Raw genomic sequence first — 24,395 nt, 5'->3', positions numbered from 1 at the left:
AAGTGTTGGTCCAAACTTTCTCCTTAACGGAACACTTCTCACGTTCTGAGTATTTAGAAAAACTCGTCCCTTTTTTTTTTAAGAGAGATTATTTCACGTGGTGACTTACTAGTGAATTATCCCAGTTGTTCGCTGAACACCTATTCAGGCCTCACGCAACACTAGGGTTCCGCAGAAAACAGTTTGAGGAACACAGATCTAGGCCATAGAATTCTGCAAGGGAAGGCAGTGGACAACTTTTAAGTAACGATATGATTTTGGACCACCAAGAAAGTTAGATCATTCATGGCGGAAATGTATACTTTATATACAACAAGAAAACATCATTTTTATTTAAGACAAATATTATGTAAGGGAAGGAACTCATCGCCATATATTTCAATAATGTAGAATGTATTTCCCTTTTTCAATATCAGTAAAATAATGAATAACCAATTGACTAAGTGATTTTTAAAGTGATTCATGTCTTATCTGTGCCAATGAATAATTGTGCACATTTTCAACTTGATCCGTGAATATGTGTGGGAGGAAGAACATGTTCAATTATCTAGGGGACGAAACCCTACTTATTTAGCCGTATCTGTGAATACTAACTGATTACTTTCCTATGTTGGTATCAAACAAAATAAATAGTTACCAGTAATTAATTGACTGATTAGTTATTGTTTGGCTGATTCATGTAATGTCTATCCCAGTGATTCCCAACCTTATTCAACCTGCGTGCCATTTTAACTTTCAACACTCGTGTCGCGGGCCACATAACCGAACAGATACAAAAAACAAAATGAAATTGTCTTGAAACTATAAGAATCTAGAACTTACATTAATTAATTAGAAATTTGAAGCATTTTTTTTTACGCGTAGGTAAATACTTTCATTTCTCTTTTGAAATGTGAGCACCATTGTAGTTAGCTTTACCAGCGACTCATTTGTATTTCGTTTAGTTAATATTCTTATAAATCCACCAATCTCTAGGCATAGTTTAACAGCCTTTTATTCGCGGCTAAAACCAAGAATGTCGCCATATTTATTTAATGTGTTGTATTTTTTAAAACAGCCACAGTTTCTTTGTATTAAAAAAGTATGTGAATGGTGACTTATTTTTTTTATGTTCCACCAAAAGTAAAGATCCGTTCACTTTTCCATGTGCATTCTTCAATCAGAGTCCATTTTATCAATGCACAAATGTTAAAGGTCATGGTACCAATCCATTAGAGAAAAAGTAAGATCCTAACATTGGGAAAGATACATTTGTCAACTTCTTTTTTAGAGGCGATTTTCTACTTTTTTGTTAATTTTGGCAGGGAACCACGTCGCAGGCCTAATGTGGCCGGGAGGGAGGGAGGGATGTTTTGTGTATAACTGGTCTATCCTAATGAATCATTTTGTTAAATTTCAACTTGATTCGAGAATAGGTGTGGGAGAAATTACATGAACACATTTTTTTTTTTACCAGAGAGACAGGCAGTTAGACAGAGTGAGTTGATATAAGCTTTAAAAAAAAAAGATTCTCTACGTAAGTGTTACTATAATCAGGACTAAAACAGAAAGATTTAAAAACTCCTTCATCCCACTGTCGGTCAGAGTGTTACAAGATCAGCTGTCGTCATCGAGAAGTTCATAGAAGTCAAAATCATAAAGCGCTGATTGTGAGTGTATATGTGTTTCGTGTGTGAATGTTGTTCGTATTTGCTTCTATATTGTTGTTACAGTAGTTACGTGGTCAATTGTAGTCAAACGGAATTTCCATTTGATTGGATTAATAAAAATTATCTTATCTTATCTCATCTTATCTTTAAAGGTCATAACTCGGCATTCGATACTTGTTATTATTGAAATCAGAGTAATAGAGCAATCTGATTTGTAATTAGATTATGATTAACTGATTCGTATGAAGTTCTATGATCTCTTCTCTGTTCGTGAAATCAAACTCTATATTTGAAAAAAAATAATTTCGAAAAAAAAAAACTTGTTGACATTTTAAAAGAAGTGCACTTTATAAATGGGGAAAAACAAGATACGCTTGACAAAAGAGCCTCGATGTCGGCTGAAACTGTCTCGTGAACAGAGTTCATGTTTACATTATTATTAATTTCGGAGTCGACAATTAAAACGAACAAATGATTCATTTGTTTTCTGACTTTCAAATCAGTTTGTTATGTAAAAAGACTTGTTGTTACTAATGAAGTTGTTTTTGTGACATCTTTGTACTAGAACTCACTAAAACCTTGTACTAGAGCTAAAAGTAGCACATTGGAGTCACAGTGGATTCTTGAGAGTGTCAACATACAACTTCCGGTGACAAGCGACCCGTTTTACTGCGTAACTCTAGTTCTATTAGAAATTTTTTGCCTCGATTGGGTCGGTGTGTGTGTATGTGTTTGTGTATGTGTTTGTGTATGTATTCGTGTATGTGTTTGTGGTTGTGTTCGTGTATGTGTTTGTGGATGTGTTTGTGGATGTGTTTGTGTACGTGTTTGTGTCTTTGATGTCTGATATGATTCATGCATGACATGTACAGTACATGTCGTTCATCAATCACATCGGCTCTAAAGTAATAATCCAGAATGTTAGTCTGTTATTCTCCATTGAACCCTGCCTGGTAGTTCATTCCACCGTCATTCTTTAAATTTGTTGAAGCCATTGAATGTATACAATTCCATAACAAAAGATTTCATAACCAAATATTGCTTAACAAAAAATTCCTTTAAAAAATTCCATAACAAAAAGATATTGACCGAAGCACGGCACACATAAGCAATACAACGACAAAATGAAATTGAAACTAAAATTGCAGGTTTGTAAAAAAAAAACATATATTTTATCATGATATAATTAATCTTAAACATACATTTTATCAATTAATCTTGAACATCCATTTTATAATGATATAATTAATCTTAAACATACATTTCAATGTGGTGCACAAGTTATAAATAGTTTGCCGACCCTGGCTGTAGCCCATTGATTTTGTGTGCTCCCTGTCTGTGTAGGATGTACTAACACGAGGCTTAGACGTCCCGGCGAGCGTGCACAACAGCTACATCCCGAGGATGTTTGGAGGGAAATCTGTTTTGTTCAGTTTTGTTCTATCCCAATCTCTCATCTGTTGCCGTCTGCTTCTTTCGGAACAGATCGATAGAAAAATATTCAATCATTTGGTTGTGAACTCTGAAATATATACTTGTCTGTCAGTCAGTCAGTCAGTCACAAAACGTACAAATACGTGGACTACATTAGAAAAACAAAAATCGTTAATTGTAAAAGAAAAAAAACCCTGCTAATTTTCATATCTTGTCATCGACCCCGTGAGTTGGTCTAAGTCTAAGGTTACCGCTGTGTTTTAAGATACAAACTGTTTACCGGGGAAATGCGACATCCCGTAGAGCAATTAATGAGTAGTAAATGGCCGCGTAGATATTTCGTAATTATGAGCTTAAAAGGATTGAGGTCAAGGACGGATTTTGAATGGAAAGCAGACATGAACTTAGTCGTTTAAAAGTAAAACGATTTACCAATAAAATAAAAATAAAGAAGTTCACCCGAAAGTTGAGGGTTAACAAAAAATAAAAAAAAATAAAACATTAGTAAGCGGTCGATACTCATAATTAATGATCCTTTAAATTTAAAATTTTAATGCCCTATTACAGTGATGCCCAAAGTACGGCCCGCAACGTGGTTACATCCATCCCGCCGAAACGTCAGCACAAAAATAAGAAAATCCTTCCCCCTTCAAAAAAGTTGAAAATGTAACTTCACCTTCGTTAGGGCCCTCACTTTTTTTTCTCTGATGGATTGGTACCATGACCTTTAATGAGTGTGAGTTAATGAGATGAAACTCTGAATTTAGAATCTACACGGAAAAGTGACTGGATCTTTTTTGTGGAACATGATAAAAAGCCAACATATTTGTTTTGTAAAGAAAGTCTGGCTGTCTCAAAAACAACATATACAGTAGCATTATAAAACAAATATGAAGGCCTTCTTGGTTTGAGCCGCGTCTAAAAGATTGGTCAAACTACGCCTAGAGATTGGAGGACCGATGGGAATATTTACCAAAATGAGACAAGAAAATAAGTTGGTGGTGTAGCAAGCTACAATGTTGCACAGATTTTAAGTCGAGAAATGAAAACATTTTTAGACGCGTAAAGAAATGATAGACTTTAATAAATATCTCATTAATTAATGTAAGAACTAGATCCAATAGTTTCAAAAAGTTTCAGGTGAATTTTGATTTCATTTTTTGTACCTTTTAGTTGATGTGGCCCGCAACGCGAATGTCGAAAGTTAAAATGGCCAGCAGGTCGAATTAGTTTGAGCATCACTGCCCTATCACATTCAAAAGGAAGAAGGGTCTACTAGTCAGGGTTGAGGTCAATGATAGAATACGGAATCCAAAGGGCATAATTGTTTGTATTAGTGGATAAATAATGTATGTTTAAAATAATACTTGCATGTCACTGAAGGCTTTCTATTAGCTGAGATCTGATCACAAGAACAATTGTTTCTCTCAACATAGTCTTCAAACTATAACGAAATAAGTCTAGACTCGAGTCTAGAGTATAGGAATAATAATGTTAAAACCCTGCTTCCGCACCGAAACTGTTGGTGCGCACTAGCGCACCGTTCAACACGAGGCAGAGACTGTTTTAGGTCCGGCGGAAGTGATGTGCAGGTTATGGGAGTCTGAGCTGTCTGGGAATAAGAGCTGTCCTTCGTGCTACCAGTGAACTGTATTGAGGACCTGGAGCAACACTGGGGAATGTGTCAGTGGTCTGTACTAATGTTTAGGTAGAAAAGGACTGGCTGAACTGACTCCATGTGTGACTTGACAGCTGAAGTCCATGTCTGTGTGTTTTATAACTATAAATAAATACATAATCTATTATTACTTTCTTTCACTGAGTGCTTGCCTTAGATTTATAACAATAACCAGTGGCGTAGTTAGCAATTCGCCATCATTTGGGGGCCTGGGGGGGCCTGACCTTTTGGGGGGCCCCTGCATTTTGCGTAATATTTATTATTTAATATAAAAAACAATTATGAACACTCATTTGGGGGACCCTTCTCAAGTGGGGCCCGGGGAGATTTTCAATTTTTCCCCCCTATCCCCCCATCCTAGTTACGCCACTGACAATAACGTACGAAAATGTAGATTTAAGTGATTTGAAACAGATAAGCTAATTGTTTGAATCTGTAATGAGTAAAGGGGATTGTTGATGACATTCATGAAGGCTAAACAAACCAATCAATCGCTTCAATTTCTAGGTTCACGATTTTAATTGTTGTCTCCCTCGGGGATTGTCGCGCACGCGAGACCTTGAGATTTAAAACTAACAGATAAAGAGACCACCTTTTTTTTTCTTTCTATAGTTGTCACACCAGAGAGTTTGTCAGTAGGTACTTCTTGACACCAGAGAGTTTGTCAGTAGGTACTTCTTGACACCAGAGAGTTTGTCAGTAGGTACTTCTTGACACCAGAGAGTTTGTCAGTAGGTACTTCTTGACACCAGAGAGTTTGTCAGTAGGTACTTCTTGACACCAGAGAGTTTGTCAGTAGGTACTTCTTGACACCAGAGAGTTTGTCAGTAGGTACTTCTTGACACCAGAGAGTTTGTCAGTAGGTACTTCTTGACACCAGAGAGTTTGTCAGTAGGTACTTCTTGACACCAGAGAGTTTGTCAGTAGGTACTTCTTGACACCAGAGAGTTTGTCAGTAGGTACTTCTTGACACCAGAGAGTTTGTCAGTAGGTACTTCTTGACACCAGAGAGTTTGTCAGTAGGTACTTCTTGACACCAGAGAGTTTGTCAGTAGGTACTTCTTGACACCAGAGAGTTTGTCAGTAGGTACTTCTTGACACCAGAGAGTTTGTCAGTAGGTACTTCTTGACACCAGGAAACGGAAACAGACGACTACTAACTGAAACTGATCGGATCAATAAAACAAAGACTTTAAAAAACTCCCACTAAGTAGAATAGGAAAATATACCAGGTGTTTTTTTTTTTTTATATTGGGGGAAATCCGATCACTGCAGAATTTGCATGAAATAAAAAGGGGCGATAACTCTCGATTTTAAACACAAGATGGAGACTTCATTCAATTTGAGCTCATGACTCTACAAAACTATTATCTTCGGGACTGTGCCATCTCTGAAAGACATTTATACTGCTGAAAGTAACAAAACAACTCAGTACAGTCGCTGCGTGAGATCTTACATGGAATTATAAAATAAGCAAAATAAAAAAAAATACTTATTATGCCCAAAGCTTATCTAAGGCTAAGAACTCCATATTTACAACCAAATATCTCAATACTGTAAGAATTTCTCCCGTTTTTCTATATCAAACAAAATTAATTAATTGCCACTATTTAATTAACTACTTTTTGGATGGTTTTTTTTTTTTTATTGATTCATGTTTTGTTAGGGAATATTAATAATTGTTGCAACTTCATCGGAGATTTGGTTTGGGAAAAATAACGTGTTCAAATTTTGTACCAGAGAGACAGACTGACAGAGTGAGTGGATATAAGCTTTGTAATGAAGTAGTTGTTTCAACAGAAGAATAGAGTTTTGCTTTTTTTCTTTCTCATTTTGTTTGCTTCCATACCTGATGTTTCTCCATCGATACTGCCATTCTTTCCAAACTTCCACAGTAATTTATTACGTTTACATTTTGAATTTTCAGAACAGTTTGAAAGTAAGAGTATGGATTATCCCCCTTTATATAAGAGGGAAGGTAATGATAATATTAAGTAGTCCTTGGGTGCCTTTCTTCTTCACTTGACTGAGCAGGCCCTGGCATGACCTATATATTTTGAGAAATGTAACAAAGACAAGGTCGTTGTTTAGCGATACTCTGTCGTCTACTTCGCCTATCACTTTCTTAGAAGCCACTCGCTGCCAATTGTTCAACACTTGACCGGTCAGTGCAAGCTGAGGCCTTAAAATGTTTGGATGGTCTTTTAACTGTTACCTGCTGTTTACTTGAAGTCGCTGAAAAGAAAATAAATTGCTTTTTGCACACATCCCCCTTTCAGGTTCAATGTGGGAAGCGTGGTCGAGAGGCTAAGTGCGCTTGAACTTGGCTTGTCTTGGCTACCTAGAAGGGGGCTCGAGGTTAGACACCCGACTCGGGCAGAGTCAGCAAAGGCAGCAAGGAAAACCAATTCCTAGATACCCCCTCCCTCCCCCCCCCCCAACTGGTCCACAAATGAGATTGGACCAAAGCGCTCTGAGCATGCTATAAGCATGAAAGTAGCGCTATATAAAAGCTATAATAAAATGTCTCATTTATCAGAGCTTTTACATAATGATTACATAAATATGACGAGAGATCCTATTTTGTTTCGCTTTTAAATAGTTTTTATATATATATAGCATGCTCAGAGGGAAATGATCCAATCTCTTCCGAGGACCAGTGTGGTATCTTGGGAGAAGGTTTTCCGTGCTACCTTTTTTGACGCTCAATAATAAACACAACTCTGCTCAAGTCCGGTATTGATCTCAAGCCGTCTTGATAGGTAGCCAAGCCCCCTTGATAGATAGCCAAGCCGGTTTTATAGGTAACCAAGTCTCCTTCATAGGTAGCCAAGCTATCTTGATAGGTAGGCAAGCCGCCTTTATACGTAGCCAAGCCCCCCTTGATAGGTAGACAAGCCCCCTTGATAGGTAGCCAAGCCCCCTTGATAGGTAGCCAAGCCCCCTTGATAGGTAGCCAAGCCCCCTTGATTGGTAGCCATTTGGTTTAAGAAAATGTGTACATATTAGCTATTTAGTCCAAACCATGTAAGACAACTTCAGTTATTTTAAGTATCGTACCAGTCACTAGACATTATTGTTAAAGACCTGTTATATAACATTAAAACTGACTCAAAATAATTCTTATCATGTAACATAGTGATACAACAGCACATAAGCACAATACAAAGATTAAAGTTATGTAACAATGACCATGTCCTCATGACGTGAAGGCTATTCTCAACTATTCTCAACAGTGTTGTATCTCTCGCTTCAGATTAGGTTCACACCTTAAGACTTCTGTATTCTTCAATGACGCTCCCTTGTCAATCATGATCATTGAAGCGAAGGACGTGGTTCCTGAGACTTCACACGAGATAGCTGGCTCGCCCTAAACAATAGGGAAACACAGCGTAGAACCAATATATAGCTTTAAAAAAAACCCCAACTCTTTCTGTGATGCGTGATATTAGCCTAAAGAGAAATAAATAAACAGTGAAAGCGGAAATGAGTGAAAGAAATATTTCAGAGATAGAGAGAGAGAAAGATAGAGAGAATGAAAGAGAGAAAGGATATTTAAAAAAGATAGAATGAGATATTAAAAGAAAAAGCGAGAGAGAAAGACAAAAAAGAAGAAAGATAGAAAGAAAAAGAGAGAAGGAGAAGGAGAAGAAATGGAAAGAGAGAAAGAAAGAGAAAAAGAAAAAGAGGGGGCAATCAAGAATTAAAGAGAAAACATTGACATAAAGAGAAACGAGAGACTAACTCTAAGAGATAAAGGACAGAAAAAAAAACGAGTGCTCCAACTAAAAGATATGACACTAAACTGACACAAACCTTCCGCTCCGCGAAAATGGGTCCCTCCCAGACGGGATTATACTTGAAAACTTAGAGTATTAAAAATAAAACCTTTTTTAAACGCAAGGCTCACATAAGGGAAGGAACCTTTCAATTACAGCTTTTTCTCTCAAAACAGCAAGATTTATTCCCTTTTCAAAAAAAATCAAACTAAATTAATTACCATAAATTAATTAAATAATCGTTACATTTTTAGCGGCCCCCGAAAGGGGAAAAGACGCTATTAGTTTTGTGGGAAATGTCTGTCCGTCTGACCCTCTGTCCGTCTGTCCGTCCGTCCCGTTTAGATCTCGTAAACTAGAAAAGATATTGAAAATCCGACATCACAATATTTTAGACCATTCAAAGTACTGATGCAACGGCTACTTTTTTTTTTCCTGAAAGCGAAAAATCTAATTTTAAAATCAGTTATGCAAGCAGTTTTTTAAAGAGAAAAGCTAATTAGTATGCATTATAAATTAGACCTAACTTAAAACGAATAGTAATCTTATAAACTTTTTCTAGAACATTTCTTATCATACCATGGCATGTGAATTCTAATAAGAGATTGAGCCTTTTCAAGACAATTAAAATATTTATAAGACTTCAGTTAGGCCTGGGGAGGCGCGTTAGTTGAGTGGTAAAGCACTTGTCTTCAGAACCGAGGGTCCCGGGTTCGAATCCTGGTGAAGACTGGGATATTCAACTTCTGAATCCTTGGGCGCCTCTGAGTCTACCCAGCTCTAATGGGTACCTGACATTAGTTGGGTAAAAATAAAGGCGGTCGGTCGTTGTGCTGGCTACATGACACTCTCGTTAACCGTAGGCCACAAAAACAGATGAACTTTACATCATCTGCCCTATAAACCACAAGGTCTGAATAGGGGAACTAGTTAGGCCTGGTTCACATGTAACTTTGCATTCACTTGCACCTATCCTTTGATCTGCTGCACCGTTGGGGCACTACACAAGATCTGTCAACCTTCTTTCTCCATTCTTATCTCTCATTTGTCTCTGATATAATTTCATTTGGATGTTCTTTCTGAAAATATTGAAGCCTGCCTGGGAGGACCACTTCGGGGGCCGATTTTAAGTTTGTGTTTCCACACAAACTGTCTTTGTAACCTTGTTTTTATTGATTCATGTGTTGTCATTGACAATGAATATTTAGGAAAAATTCCAACTTGATCCAAAAATGAGAAGTGGGAGTAAAAACGCGTAAAAAATCCACCCAGACAGACAGACGGACAGACGTATTGAGCTTTGTAATAATACTTATCTTTGAAAATGCGTTCATTTTTTAAATGAGTTGGTTCAAGTCGAGACGGCTTTGATCTTCTGTTCAAATAGCTAACATTTCTGTTTCTGTTCAAATAGCTAACATTTCTGTTTCTGATCAAATAGCTAACATTTCTGTTTCTGATCAAATAGCTAACATTTCTGTTTCTGTTCAAATAGCTAACATTTCTGTTTCTGATCAAATAGCTAACATTTCTGTTTCTGTTCAAATAGCTACCATTTCTGTTTCTGATCAAATAGCTAACATTTCTGTTTCTGTTCAAATAGCTAACATTTCTGTTTCTGATCAAATAGCTAACATTTCTGTTTCTGTTCAAATAGCTAACATTTCTGTTTCTGTTCAAATAGCTAACATTTCTGTTTCTGTTCAAATAGCTAACATTTCTGTTTCTGTTCAAATAGCTAACATTTCTGTTTCTGTTCAAATAGCTAACATTTCTGTTTCTGTTCAAATAGCTAACATTTCTGTTTCTGTTCAAATAGCTAACATTTCTGTTTCTGTTCAAATAGCTAACATTTCTGTTTCTGATCAAATAGCTAACATTTCTGTTTCTGTTCAAATAGCTAACATTTCTGTTTCTGTTCAAATAGCTAACATTTCTGTTTCTGTTCAAATAGCTAACATTTCTGTTTCTGTTCAAATAGCTAACATTTCTGTTTCTGTTCAAATAGCTAACATTTCTGTTTCTGTTCAAATAGCTAACATTTCTGTTTCTGATCAAATAGCTAACATTTCTGTTTCTGATCAAATAGCTAACATTTCTGTTTCTGATCAAATAGCTAACATTTCTGTTTCTGTTCAAATAGCTAACATTTCTGTTTCTGATCAAATAGCTAACATTTCTGTTTCTGTTCAAATAGCTAACATTTCTGTTTCTGATCAATTGACCGATTGACTAACTTACTGACTGACTTGAATGATTAACTGACTGACTGATTGAGAGCATCACTTTGTCCTATTAAAATATTAAGCCAAACGCAAATTCATACCTATGCATTCACACTCGTGATAATGGTGACATGTTTATGATGACCTAATGAGAGCAGACTGTAATGATATTCGATTCTGCTAAATCTTTTGGTTGAATTGAGCAGCTTGTGTTCATTGTGTCTAATATACTCAGGGCAAATCTGCTCAGCCTCAGTGTAGCACTCTGTTGGTAACGGTCATTACAGGAGAGGCTTAGGCTAATAGAGAAGCAAAACAGAACCTCCTTTGGGATGCCTTAGAACCGAGTCCATTGCACTGGCGGGGATAGAAGAAAGCCCCAACAAGAATGCCTTTATTCACACGCGTTCCTCAAGTATTCATTTTTTTATGGCGGAGACCCACACGGCGGATGTGGTACAGAGAAAGAATATTGATGGTTTACCCCTGTGTGCTAAATCTTTAACCTCATTTCTGACCCGAGTGTCTAAGGATGCGAATTATCGGTAATAGGGATGTGAAAATGTACATCTGCTTGGATTTTCCCCAGACAGAAGTTTGTTCAGACAGGCAGAAGCAGCAATCGTCCATACGCTTAGGGTTCAAAGAGTCTTAGATTCAAGTCTTAAGAAGAAAAGAAATGGTATCTAATATCTCAAGGTAAACAAAACTAGACAGTATGTTTGAATAGGCGTGTAATCAACATGTGTAGCAGGAGGGTCATTATGCACAGAAGGATCACCTTCCAGTGCTGTAATATAATCTAATAACTCGATTTTGAAATTATAAACAATAATAATAGTAATAAGATCCTGGTAGCGCCAGAAAATGAATACTCGTTCGTTTCTAACATAATAATAATATTAATAATAATCTTTATTATCTATATTTTATAAGGACATTTTTCTTGCAATTTGTGCATTACACCAGACAATATAGTGTGTCAATGTAGATGTAGATTAGGGGTGCACCGGATAGTCGCTCCGGCTCCGGTTACTGCCGAATATCCGGCGTTTTTTACTATCCGGTGCTATTCGACTCCGGTCGGATATCACTACCGGATAGTAAACCGGATAGTAAAAAATACACCTATTTAATATGCATAAAGTGGACCTCGTTCCATTAATGTCTGTTGTAGAATGTATTAATGTTTATATTCAAACAAAATAATGTGCTTAAAAATAGAGCCATTATGAATATGCACCAAACATCGTTTATTATAAAGACAAGGCGTGTTAATAACTTAATATAAATAGAAATGAAACTTTACATCATAAATGCGCTTTACATACAGAGCAGCAATGGCTGGCACTTTTTTTTTTCAATTTGTCTTGACCTTTGAGTAGGTTAGTTAACATGTTAAAATGCTACATTCCTTGACTACGTCATGCTGACCAGACGTCTGTCTAGCTGTGCGAGTATATCTCCAGAGGTAGAGATGAACAACTCCCACCCCCTTTTATTTGTTTAGTCCATCACATTGAGTTGTTTTTATAGGTAGGCGACCACAAGTTAAATACGATGGACGTAGGTTTAATGTCAGCGTATTGACACTCTCTAGAGGTCACACCTTTCGAGGGAACTAAGTTTGTTTACTTAGTAGTTAATCTTTATTAGGGGGGGGGGCTGGACTACAAGAGCCACACCTCTAAGGTAACTAGGTATATTTCCAGATGAACAACTCCCTCCCCCTTTTAGTTGTTTCGTTCATCACAATGAGTTCATTGATTGACAGGTGACCCCAAGTCAGATACGATGGACGTAAGCACTCTCTAGAGGTCACACGAGGGAACTATGTTTGTTTACTTAGTAGTTAATCTTAATTGGGGGGGGGGGGGGGGCTGGACTGGACTACAAGCCAAACATCTACACGGGTATCCGGACAAAGAGTTTGCTTATTTGGAGAAAAATCTTAATCACGTGGTTGGGCTAGAGGCCACACCTTTTCAAGTGTGCCGAGTTACTTGAACATAAATCTCAATTAGTAAGCTGGACTAAAGATCAAACGCATCTAAACGAGTGACCTTTAGCTACACAGAACACAAACCTCGAGATTATATAGCCCAGTAAGCCAGTAACTAATTATTTTGTAGAAGATACGACCAGGGCTATCTTTAAATGGAGAGCTAAACACCCCCTACTCTTTATTTTATTTCTTTGGTCCTTCACACCCAATTTATTGATAGACATTGGCCATTTTTAAGCCAGCTTACTATCGTTCCCTTTTGTAACAGTTACTGAAACCACGAATAAAATAATTAATAAGTAATAATTAAGGAAGATGTTTCTAACATACGTTCTTTGCATTTAATGTTTCTTACGTACGTTCTTTGCACAATAAAATAAAACAAAAATGTGCATGTTTGCGTGTGTGTATTTTTTTGCCTTGTATTAAAACCTTTAGAAAGAAAGCTAATTTCATTGTTGAATTCTTTTGACTTAATAAATAACGGAAAACCTTACAGTACATTTTAAAATCGCATAAAATAAATTGAATAATAATACCGCAGTTAGATCTAGCAAACAAAGAAACAATATGATGAAGCGTAAAAAAAAAAACAACAACTCTTGACCTCTAACTAGTGGACGGGTATAATTTATCTATATGCTTGACTGACCATGTCAATGTGTTATCTTTTTTGACTGACACCCAACTCTATTGCGTGCGTATGCTCAAGGAAAAAACAATGCTTGATGGTTAACACAAACAACTATACACACTACACTAGGGCTACATGTGTAGGCTTATTAGGTATATCTGACCAAGTTGATGGTCTGAAATTCATGAACACACACAACCGACCACTATACAAGGCAGATTGCACTTTACTTATGAGATTTACATTAGTAACTAGTTAAATATATACTAACATTATTTACATTGACCTTCCTACACACATCCTTTATAGTTGGTGGCATCGTACATACACACAGACACACTCATGCTATACAGATTTTTAGAAATACTGTTAAGTTTGAATAAATCAATCAGTAACAGAGTTTAAAACAATAAGGTATATAAAAGGAAAAAAAAAACAACCAATATAGGTATGTTATTTAACAGTTTCGTAAAATGTTCAGCAATACAAGATATTTACAAGACACTTAGGTATCCGGCTCCGGCTCCGGCCCCGGCCGAATATCAAATTTTACTATCCGGTCATATCCGGTGTCGGATATCAAAAAGTACTATCCGGTGCACCCCTAATGTAGATGCCATATGGCTATTGAATAAAACTTTATTCGTTGTTTTGGGAGTGATCTAGTAGTACGTCTTTAATATTTCTGAACAATTACTTATAAAAAAACAGTTACATTTTTAGTAGATCATAAAAAGATGGTGTACTCATTTAATTATTTATATTTTATAAAGAACTAGCCGGACATTGCCCGCGGCCTACAGGTCTTAGTTTGTGTATTACTAATCTAGTGGATTGGATTTATCTCTATGTCAAACTTAGCTAATGTTCTATTCAAGTTTTTTTCTTTCGCCAGGAAAATAAAAGTAGTTTTGCAAAAATGGGTTTACCGGTTACGCCGATACATCCATATCTATTAAAAACGAAAGAAGGTAAAACGAAAGAAGGTACAACTAAATCGGGTTTAACCGCTGTGTTAAATAAATGGCATTACAAAGTACGTCAGGACGTCTAAATTCGCAGATATATGGAACGAATTTATGTAAAAATGCTTTTGAAACACAAAATTGAAGGTTAATTTTATTAAATAATGAATCCAATACACTATATGTTGTATTTTCATGTGTTAAAGTAAAAAACTATCTGTGCAAATTGTAGTTCTTAAAACTAGATCTAGATCCTTTCGATCTTTCTCTCATGTAAACATGGTCTAGATCCATGAAATAGTAATACTTTTCATACGTCACGGTTCCAGTTAGTACATAAGGAACATTTATACCAAGTTTTATTAAGATTGATCAAACTGTTTTGATTTCTATACGTAACATACATACATACATACATACATACATACATACATACATACATACATACATACATACATACATACATACGCCTTACTTTCTGCTTTATAGTTTGGACTTGTAAACTATATTTAAACATCTTCAAAATTGACGTACGAAATACACATGTTTACGGTTATCTAAATGTGTGTAAAATGATTTATATATTGAACTGACTCTATCCATATAAGCACTACTCATACAATGTTATACGTTGATTTCAACGAAGAACCTAATCACGACTTTGCGACAATATTAATAAAACATATTTGTATGAATTAAATATGTGACGTTAAATTAAGGACGTAGCCATAATGACTTTATTTTCCAGAGTGGAAGAGAGTTCATTTGCACACTCAGATATAAATAATAAATATATGAGAGAGGGAAAGAGAGAGAGACAGACAGACGGATTTCACTTCGTAGGGGGTCCATCTAAACCCCTTCCCTCTCGGCTTGATCTTTCTTATGATGAACATTTATTATAATCCAGGGCACATGAGTTACTCGTGCCCGCTTAAAAATTTAATCTAAGCTACACTAGTTTATTCTAGTCCAATAAAATATCTTCAAACCTAAGGATTTATGTTCCAACTTAATAGTTGTAAATTTGGTTAGCATTGTTTTGAGACTTTTGCAAGATGGATTATAATTTATTGTAACTTAGTGAGCAAAATAAATACAATAAAGAGTGTGTTTAATTGAAACGTATAAAATCTCTGCATTTACTCTCTCTCTCTCTCTCTCTCGTATGTGTGTTTGTTTGTGTACATAATTAATCTTTATTACATTCTGACCCATCATTCTTTCGGAAGACGTTTATTGAGTAGGTTCTTCCTGGAGTTAGTGGAAAAATTGTAGACTCCCTGACCATGCCAGCAAAAGGAGTCTGGTTGGGAAGAGCGCTTTGATCCCTCCCAGCGGTGTTCGGGGCGGAGTCCCGCCGCCAAGCACTATTCTCGGTATTGAAAACAAACAAAATGCATAATCTAAGGTATCTACAGTGCATTACCCTGCTATAAAAAGTATTAATTTCAAAAACCTAATCTTCTATTATTATTTATTTAGACACTCCGTTCGTCGCATTGGTCTGCAAGCTGATTCCACAAAAATTCTGTTCCTGGCAATATCTGAAGCCTCTTCCCACCTGCTCTGAAGATGTCCATGAAAGTGTGGCGCCAAGTTGTACTAGGATGTCCCTGTTGGCGCTTTCCTCGTAATGGCCTCCACGTCATCGCAACTTTTATTATGCGTAATTTATTTTATCGAAGAACATATCCCACAAACCTTATGCCATGCTCTGTTACAACCTTACAAATGGGTCGACTCACAGTTCGGCTTGGATTTCCTTGATTGAAACCAGATCTCTATAACTGACTCATAAAATCCGTCTTAGCCATCTTTGTAGAGCCACATTTAGTCTTTTTAGTCTTTTTCACTTTATTAATGAAGCCCAGACACTGGTAGAAATTTGTAACCTCTATTGGCCACGCTCTTGGAATTCGGTGACTGTTTCTAAACTCTGGAGTTTTTTTTTTAAACAAATTTAAAAAAATCCTTAGCTACGTCCATAAAATTCGGTGACTGTAGTTTACTTTAGAATAATATTGAGGAAACACGTTTTCAACCTCAAAACTCTCTATATGGGGATTTTAAACTCAAAACCATCTGGAAGGGTTTTAAACTTGTAAAAAGCCCTCTGAAGTGGGGGGGGGGGGTAAACTCAAAACCCCCCTTGGCTTGGCTAAGCTCATAGAATTTTAAGTGTGTAATTTGCTTTTTTTTATATTGAAGAGTATTTTTTAGCTGCAAACCCCGCTGGAGGTGGTTTCAAACACAAAACCATTTTTGGCTACACTCATAGAACCTGGTGACGAATGAATGGATAGTCGTATATTGAAGAGGGGTTTATCGTTAATTTCGGAGGGGGTTTTAAAATCAAAATCTTCCTTAGCTATTCTGGAATTTGGACATTGTCGGTTTGTTTTTTTGGTTTTGTTTTGTAGTATAGAAGAGGGGGATGTAACTGCTAACCCCCCTTGGCTGCACTAGGGCAAGTGATGGTTTAGTATTAAAATCTCACCTAAAATAAACAAAATCAAAGCAAAAAATCAGTCACTTAACTCCGACTTCATTTCGGGGGGGGGGGGGTTTTGAACCCCAACTCCCCCCCCCCCCGGTCCGGTACTCCTATGACTCTTTATGTTGTATCTGTTCTATTTATGTAAATGTTTCTGCTGTGTTGTCATTATATGAGAAAAGAGTCCTTGTAATCACAACAAATGTCCATAAGGATCAATAAAGCAGTCTAAGTCTTAGTCTTATCTATTAAATCCTTTCAATTATCGATCGTCCAAAGAACTGATTTTTTTTTCTCACCTCTGCTCCCAGATGGGACCATAATGGAACTTTAAGAGATCAACTGATTGGACTTTAAAACGGTCCCTTGTGTTTGAACTAACCGAACAGACTTCTCTACCATTGTTTGAAGTCTGCGTCATACTTGTTTCAAATATCACATTTCCCAATAGTGTTAATGCCACTACTGTAAGACTTCAAAGATGTGCATTGAATCGTAAGGAACAGGGAGACAGTTGCATTCTCTGCTTTTAAGTGTCGCTACAACCGCTCAATCTTGAAGCTACTCAGTCAGGAATGATTGCAAGACAGTCTCATTGTGGTTAAAAGGCTGTAGCATAAAATAAATCATGGGCGTAGCCAGTAATTTTTTCGTGTATATATATATATATAAGTAATTTACATAACATCCGTCCCTTCATGTTTCTCTGACGTCACCTTAGAATAGATTCTTCGTACAGTTATTAGAACGACACCTAGAGATTTCATTTCGGCCGGTGGGGGTTGAACCCGAAACTACCTACCCCCCCCCCCCAGTTATGCCCACGGCATAAACTCTAATCTTGTAATGGTTCTATAAGCTTGGTGACTGGTCTTTGTTCTACAATAAAAGCCCAGTATCTACACAGAAGGCCTATTGTCTACTCAAAGACAATGAGAGAGAGAGAGAGAGAGAGAGTGAGAGAGAAAGAGATAGAAAGAGAGAGAAAGAGAGAGAGAGAAGAAGAAGAACGAGCTTTTGGGAGAGAAGGGATGAAGGACAATGTATAAGACATATGATATACTATCGTATTATATACATATATAAACTGAAGTCCTAAAAACTTTGGATGATAGATATTACATATATTAAGTTTGCACTAGACTATATTTTGAAAAAGGTGTTTTGCATATATCGAAATAATAAAGTTTGCTGAATTTAGGACCTATTAACACTGATGTCCTGGAGTCGTGTCCTGATCCAAATGTGTTTTTTAGTACATCATATTTGAATCATTATTCCTTCTCTATAAAAATAGTATAGTCTAGTGATGTTATTACTTTTGTAAAATAAATAAATAAATATATTTATACATATATGAAATAACACACAAGACATTTTGTTTACTTTTTTACATGTTTCGAAAGTTCCTTCAGATTTGAAGATAATAACATCCTAGTCCAAACTTACTACAGGACGGCGTCTTCTCAAGATAGCTTATAAATAGAAAGCACGAAAGCATGTAATAATATTGACTTAGTATTGTCTTCTTTTACTGACCTGAGAGGTCATAGGTCATTTCTGTTTTCGTTTCACTGACCTGAGAGGTCATAGGTCAACTGTGTTCTTTTTTTTTTTCCTTTCCTCTATAGTTAGCGGCCCCGAAAAGGGGAATAAACACTATTAGTTTTGTGTGGCCTGTCTGTCCGTCCGTCCGCCCCGTTTAGATCTCTTAATCTAGAAAAGGTATTTAAAATACGAAATCATGATATTTTAGACCAGCGGTTCTCAACCTTTTTAGCTCCACGACTCCCTAACACAACTTTTCACTAGGAGGCGACCCCCAACCATAACAAAAAATTGTCATAGGTCTAGGTCAATGTGATTTAGCTAATGTTATAAAATGGTTATCAAAATGTATTTAACTAATATCTATGATGTTAATTTCATTGTTAGAAACGTATCGTATATATTTAGTGTACATTTGTGATTACATTTTTGAAAAATTATATTTTATGACTTTCATTTATTGATTTTTCTATTGCGAGTTATAATATTCACGTAACTTGCATAATTTTCAATTTTAAAGTATTACTTAACATGGAAAACGTGGCCACAGTAATACCAAACACGCCAAAGTTAGTGCGAAAGTTGAGCTCGTTTTTATTTCACTAGATTAGGAAATCACATTTTCTGCATCAAGTTTATTTCTGTAATTAGACTTGATAACTAACAGGCAGAAAAAATATGTTTCATACACATTCATTGTTGGAAATAGAAAAATATGTTTCATACACATTAAATGTTGGAAATAGAAAAATATGTTTCATACACATTCATTGTTGGAAATAGAAAAATATGTTTCATACACATTAAATGCTGGAAATGGAAAAGAAAGTCTAGTAAAAAATCTCATCTAGAACAGAATGACTGCAAACAATTGATCCAGAATTTTGTAACTGACATTGAAGAGAAATATTTAGATGCATTGCTATTGCCGTTGCTAATATATATGTCGATGAATCATACAGTGAATTAGGATGGATTCTTATGGTGACTCATTCTGTAGCAAACATTGAACCTCCAGACCAACATCCAAGCATACTTAGAGCACCATCTGTTCAGATGCCACAATTATTTTTCCAAGAAGTCTTTTACTTTTTCAAATTTAACCAACTTTGTCAATTACATCTGTAGAGGTCGTTTATAGAGGTTTGCATTGAAACTAATCTTTACAATCGCCATTGTGTATATATCTTAAGTATACCTGAACTAGTAATTGTGAACAATCCACAACGCCTGTGGATTCATCAAGCTGGATGCTACATTTTGTAAAAATATCAGAAGACATGTCAACTAATCTCCTGTAAATAGTGTCATTAGGTATGCAAATTACACTAAATTTATTAATAAATTTGGCTCCAATCATGTCTTTGGCCACTGACAATAACTGCTTGGTAGTGATGTGGCAATTCTGAGAGACACCAAACAAGAAGATTCATGTTTCAATTATGGTACTTGCCATCTGAGGCTAAACTAAACTAGGCTACTGTATGTCGTAATCAGCAAAGTTCGGACGTTTGTTCGACCTCAATACATACGGCAGAGAGAATTTCATTACAAATGTTGCATCGGGGTCTCTGCTTAAACTATGCCTCCAAAACAAAATCGTCATTCTCTTTTCTTTTATTAACTTTCTTTTGTTTGTAATCCATGTTAATGATTTGTTACGTAATGAATTTATTTCCACTGACTATGATACGATGGCGTATAATTAATTGAATTTTCTACCCGACCTGATTAGATCTTCACCAAAGAAATGTTTGATCCCGCAATGATGCGTTGATGGACAGTAAATTTATTTGTTGAAAAATGTATTTCGCAACGACAAAGATGTGGTCTGTAACATCTAGTTTTGAATGACAATTATAAAACAAACAAACACAAAGAAGAACAAAAAAACAACATGTCTACTATCAAATTTACATTCACTAAAAGTGCCCTCTATATCGTCCTCCTGTGGGTATGTATTTATATTTGTCAGCGCCAATTTTTATTTGTTTATTTTTTATTGAAACTTGACGATCGTTTCGAAAGTTATATTATAATAATGCTATTTGATTAATGCCCCGTCGCTACAATATTTACACATGTATATAGTATATATACAGTCTATATCCACTATGGTACAAAAATGTTACAACACATAAGAAAAAAAAAGGTTTGATAAAAAATTCCCAATCCCACCACCCAATCTTCAGATGGTCTTAGGCGACCCCTGGTAAATGGTTATTCGACCTCCAAAGGGGTCGCGACCCACAGGTTGAGAATCCCTGTTTTAGACCATTCAAATTTCTGATGCAATGGTTGCTTTTTTTTTTCTGAAAGCGAAATATTTAATTTTTTTAAATCAACTATGGAAGCATTTTTTTTTCATAAAAATACACCATTTTTACAACTATTAATAGTAACAAACACGGGAGGCTATTTATTAAGGGATATAACCATTTACCAGATTTGTAATATATTTATGCAAAAGGTTTTAGATTTTTTGTCAAATAATAATTTATTTATAGTATTTATTTTAAAGTTAAACAAGTTCTGTCATACTAACTAAAACATCTGCTCAATAAAATGTTTACTTTTTTAAAGAGAAAAAATATATTTAATATGCATATAAGTGGAACATAATTTAGAATAACAATAAATAAGTTGTTTTTCATATTATCGAGTGTACTGGGAGGTTGCCGTACAGCTAACGAAACACTGAACTAAGGATTTGTTTTATGAAAATGTTGTTTTTTTTCTTGACGCTTTGAATAAGAGATTGTCCATTACAAAACAATTATATGACATCAGTTAGGCTAGGTTCACACCTAGATTCACCTTCTATCCTTTGATCTGCTGGACCGTTGGGGCACCACACAAGATCTGTCAACTTTCTTTTTCCATTCTTCTCTGTCATTTGTCTTTGATAGAATTTCATCCTGATATTCTTTCTAAAAATATTGAAACCCGCCTTTCTTTTTTAACTGCCTGCGTGGGTGGACCACTTCGGGGGCCGATTTTAAGTTTGTGTTTCCACACAAACTGTCTTTGTAACCTTGTCTTTTTTTTTCTTTCTCCATAGAACAGTTCACTTGTTGGTCTTCGTACTAACGCAAACTAACACTCTCACACATCCACACCGAATGCCCACACATTCACCATATACACAAATTTACACACACATTCCCACACATATCCACAAAATCACAAACACACACACATACACTAAAATACGTTATAAGACACACACTTTTACATACACTCATGCATACCCTTACACACACTCTCTCTCTTTCTCTTTCTCACGCACCAATTAGAGCTTAATAATCAGCTAAATGAACAGCTTTTGTAAATTTAAAACTCCAGTGGAGCTAGAAATAAGGTCACAGATTTATATCATTTTATTTTTATTTGACAGATCTGCCAAGCCAATAATTCCAGGGCGAAATTAGTTCAAGGTCGCTCCGCCCGAAGTACGTCCTCATCCTGTGAGTCCGGCAACGTGAGAATCACCGTGATGTTGCTGACCATCTCTTTCACCTTTCTGCTGACCACACTGCCCAACAACCTTGCCAAGATCATCTCCATCTGGTTCAACAAGGACTCAGAAAACAGTCTCCTTATGTCCAGGGGGATGCTGTTCGACACGCTGGCCACTATGCTGATGTACCTCAACCACTCGTGTAACTTCCTCCTCTACTGCGCCACGGGGCGCAAATTCAGGACGGTGGTTGTCCGCTGCTTCTGCGCTAAGATCCGGCAGCGCACGCAGCCCACTATGGACCATAGCCAGCATCTTTTCTGCTCCCGGCGGCGTTCCGGTGTGGCCGGGTCCTCGAAAGAAAGCCAAGAGAGTGAAGTCTGACGGTTAAGGGAGCCCCCGGACATCGGCGAAAAGGACGAATGCTCAGATGTGGACAAAATTGTTATGAATGATGTATCAGACCCTGACCTGATTATATGCCACAGCATTCTCCTGGAGAGCCGGGTGTAACCAATAGGAAGAGAAATTGACAAACTGTCCGGAGGTTCCCTGACCCCAAAAACCTATTTAGACTCCTTCATTTGCTAAATATACTCCAAAGATTCACACACAATTGTTGCGTTTCATTGGACATTAAGCCAATACATACCTATAGTCATATTAAAATCTCAAGTGATCTTATTGATTTTTATTTCTATATTTTTCTGAGAAACTATTTTAAACTTAGTCTCCTAGATGCTAACTCATTTCAATAACATTGAGCAATGACTTAGCAGCCTTTAAGTCTCTAATTAACAATCACGGCTAGATTAACACACGGATACATATAGAACTTAATTATCTTCTTTTTTAATGAACTTCTATACATTATAAGATAAGACTAACGATAGACTACTGTACTGATAGATTGTAACGTTTCGTCTTATAGACAGAAATGGCAGAGTTAAAAACATGAGTCCTTCCATAACTTCCAGGTCAACACAGAGTTTGACAGGTGTGTATAGCTCTTTCTTGAAGTGTTTATGTCCAGATAAGGAAATTAAAACCCTTTGAAATAAATATTTATAAACACTGAATATTAAGAAGTTTTTTTTTATATCAAAAATGATTCTTTCAATATGAGATTTCTTCATGTGAGAAATGTTTTCAAAGTCTTAGGATAAAGTCTGCGTTAATATATTTGAGAGTTGTTACTCCACACATAGCTCAGACTCCAGACCCGCGTCGTACAGACCTGTGTTGTGGAAATGAGGTATTGGTATTCATTGCCCACTGATTGCAACGTTGCAGGTCAGTGTTTGGGCCCTCTATGATTATTGATCTCTAATCAGAGCCCTTCAGTATGATAATATGTTAAGTACCCTAATAAGTTTTTTGTTTGTTTTTTTCTATTTAAACTTAGCCACTGTACTTATCTGGAGGAATAGAATAATTCATTCAATGGTTACTTGACAATCTTTTGTAGCATAGAAATTCAGTTTTACTTTTTATAACCTTTGGTTTTAACCTGTTTTTATTTCATTCAGTAGTTGATAGAATGGAACAGTATCTATAGAGCTGTATTGAAGACATCGTTCGATGTTAAGAAACATATGAATAAACATCTTGAGACATTTGTTTGACCAATTCTTTATTGTGCCTCTATTTCATTCTATGAACTTATTATGTTTAGTGATTTATTTATTTAAGAGACAGATGAACAGAACGAGAAATGTTCATTGTCCAATCATCAGCGATTACTAATGTTCATATTATAATGTTTATGTAGAATGCTTATATTGTTGTTATTATTATAAAAATGTTCATATTACAATTTGCATATCTTAATGTTCATATTATAATGTTCCGTTTAAAACGATCATAATAAGACGCTTAAAACGTGTACAATTTGTTACTTTCATTGTACATTTTCAATATGACAATTTTCTTTGTACTTCTGAAGTATGATATATATATATATATTCGATGATAATATTTATCAACAGTAATAAAATTGGTTGATACGAGCTTGAATTACATATCAGCTACGCGATGATGTGATCTTAGCATTAGATAGGAAAAACAAATATTTCATCTCTGAGAATTATTTCACCCTGATGGCGATATTTAACATTTTCCACTTAATTGTTGTCTGTCTGTCTGCTGTCTGTCTGTCAATATATATATATATATATATATATATATATATATATATATATATATAGCATAATGTTTACATTTGTATTTAAAACAGTCACATGAATGAAATATTCTCATAGACACCGTTTTTTTTAACGGTCTATCTTGCAATTAGCTGTTATAAAAAAAATCTGTGGTTATATTTACAAGGTAATGTGCCAATGTGTACGTTTGAATAGACATTTTGATTTGCATCCAAAATACTAATACCCCTTATCTTCGAAATAAGGCATAGTTAAATGTAGGCTGATAGAAAACATTGATCATATAAGTACATTCTCTTATTCGTTCATCTCACAGACTGCATAGAGACTGTGACATCTTATCGTCTGCTGGACCA

At 35.9% G+C, this 24,395-nt stretch overlaps 1 protein-coding gene across 1 annotated transcript in view; it reads left to right on the top strand.

Annotated features, from left to right (window-relative positions):
• LOC106052763 (probable G-protein coupled receptor 139) overlaps window positions 1-24,026 on the top strand; it is a 130,266-nt gene extending 106,240 nt beyond the window's left edge. The window contains exon 4 of the mRNA XM_056036634.1: window positions 21,812-24,026. Within this exon, the coding sequence (XP_055892609.1) occupies window positions 21,812-22,258 (447 nt within the window). The 3' untranslated portion in view covers window positions 22,259-24,026. The remainder of the gene's footprint in view (window positions 1-21,811) is intronic.
• Window positions 24,027-24,395: the final 369 nt, after the last annotated feature.

The sequence above is a fragment of the Biomphalaria glabrata genome, chromosome 7 (genome assembly GCF_947242115.1).
Source record: "Biomphalaria glabrata chromosome 7, xgBioGlab47.1, whole genome shotgun sequence".
Taxonomy (NCBI): Eukaryota; Metazoa; Mollusca; class Gastropoda; family Planorbidae; genus Biomphalaria; species Biomphalaria glabrata.
This window is presented reverse-complemented; position numbering and strand designations above follow the sequence as displayed.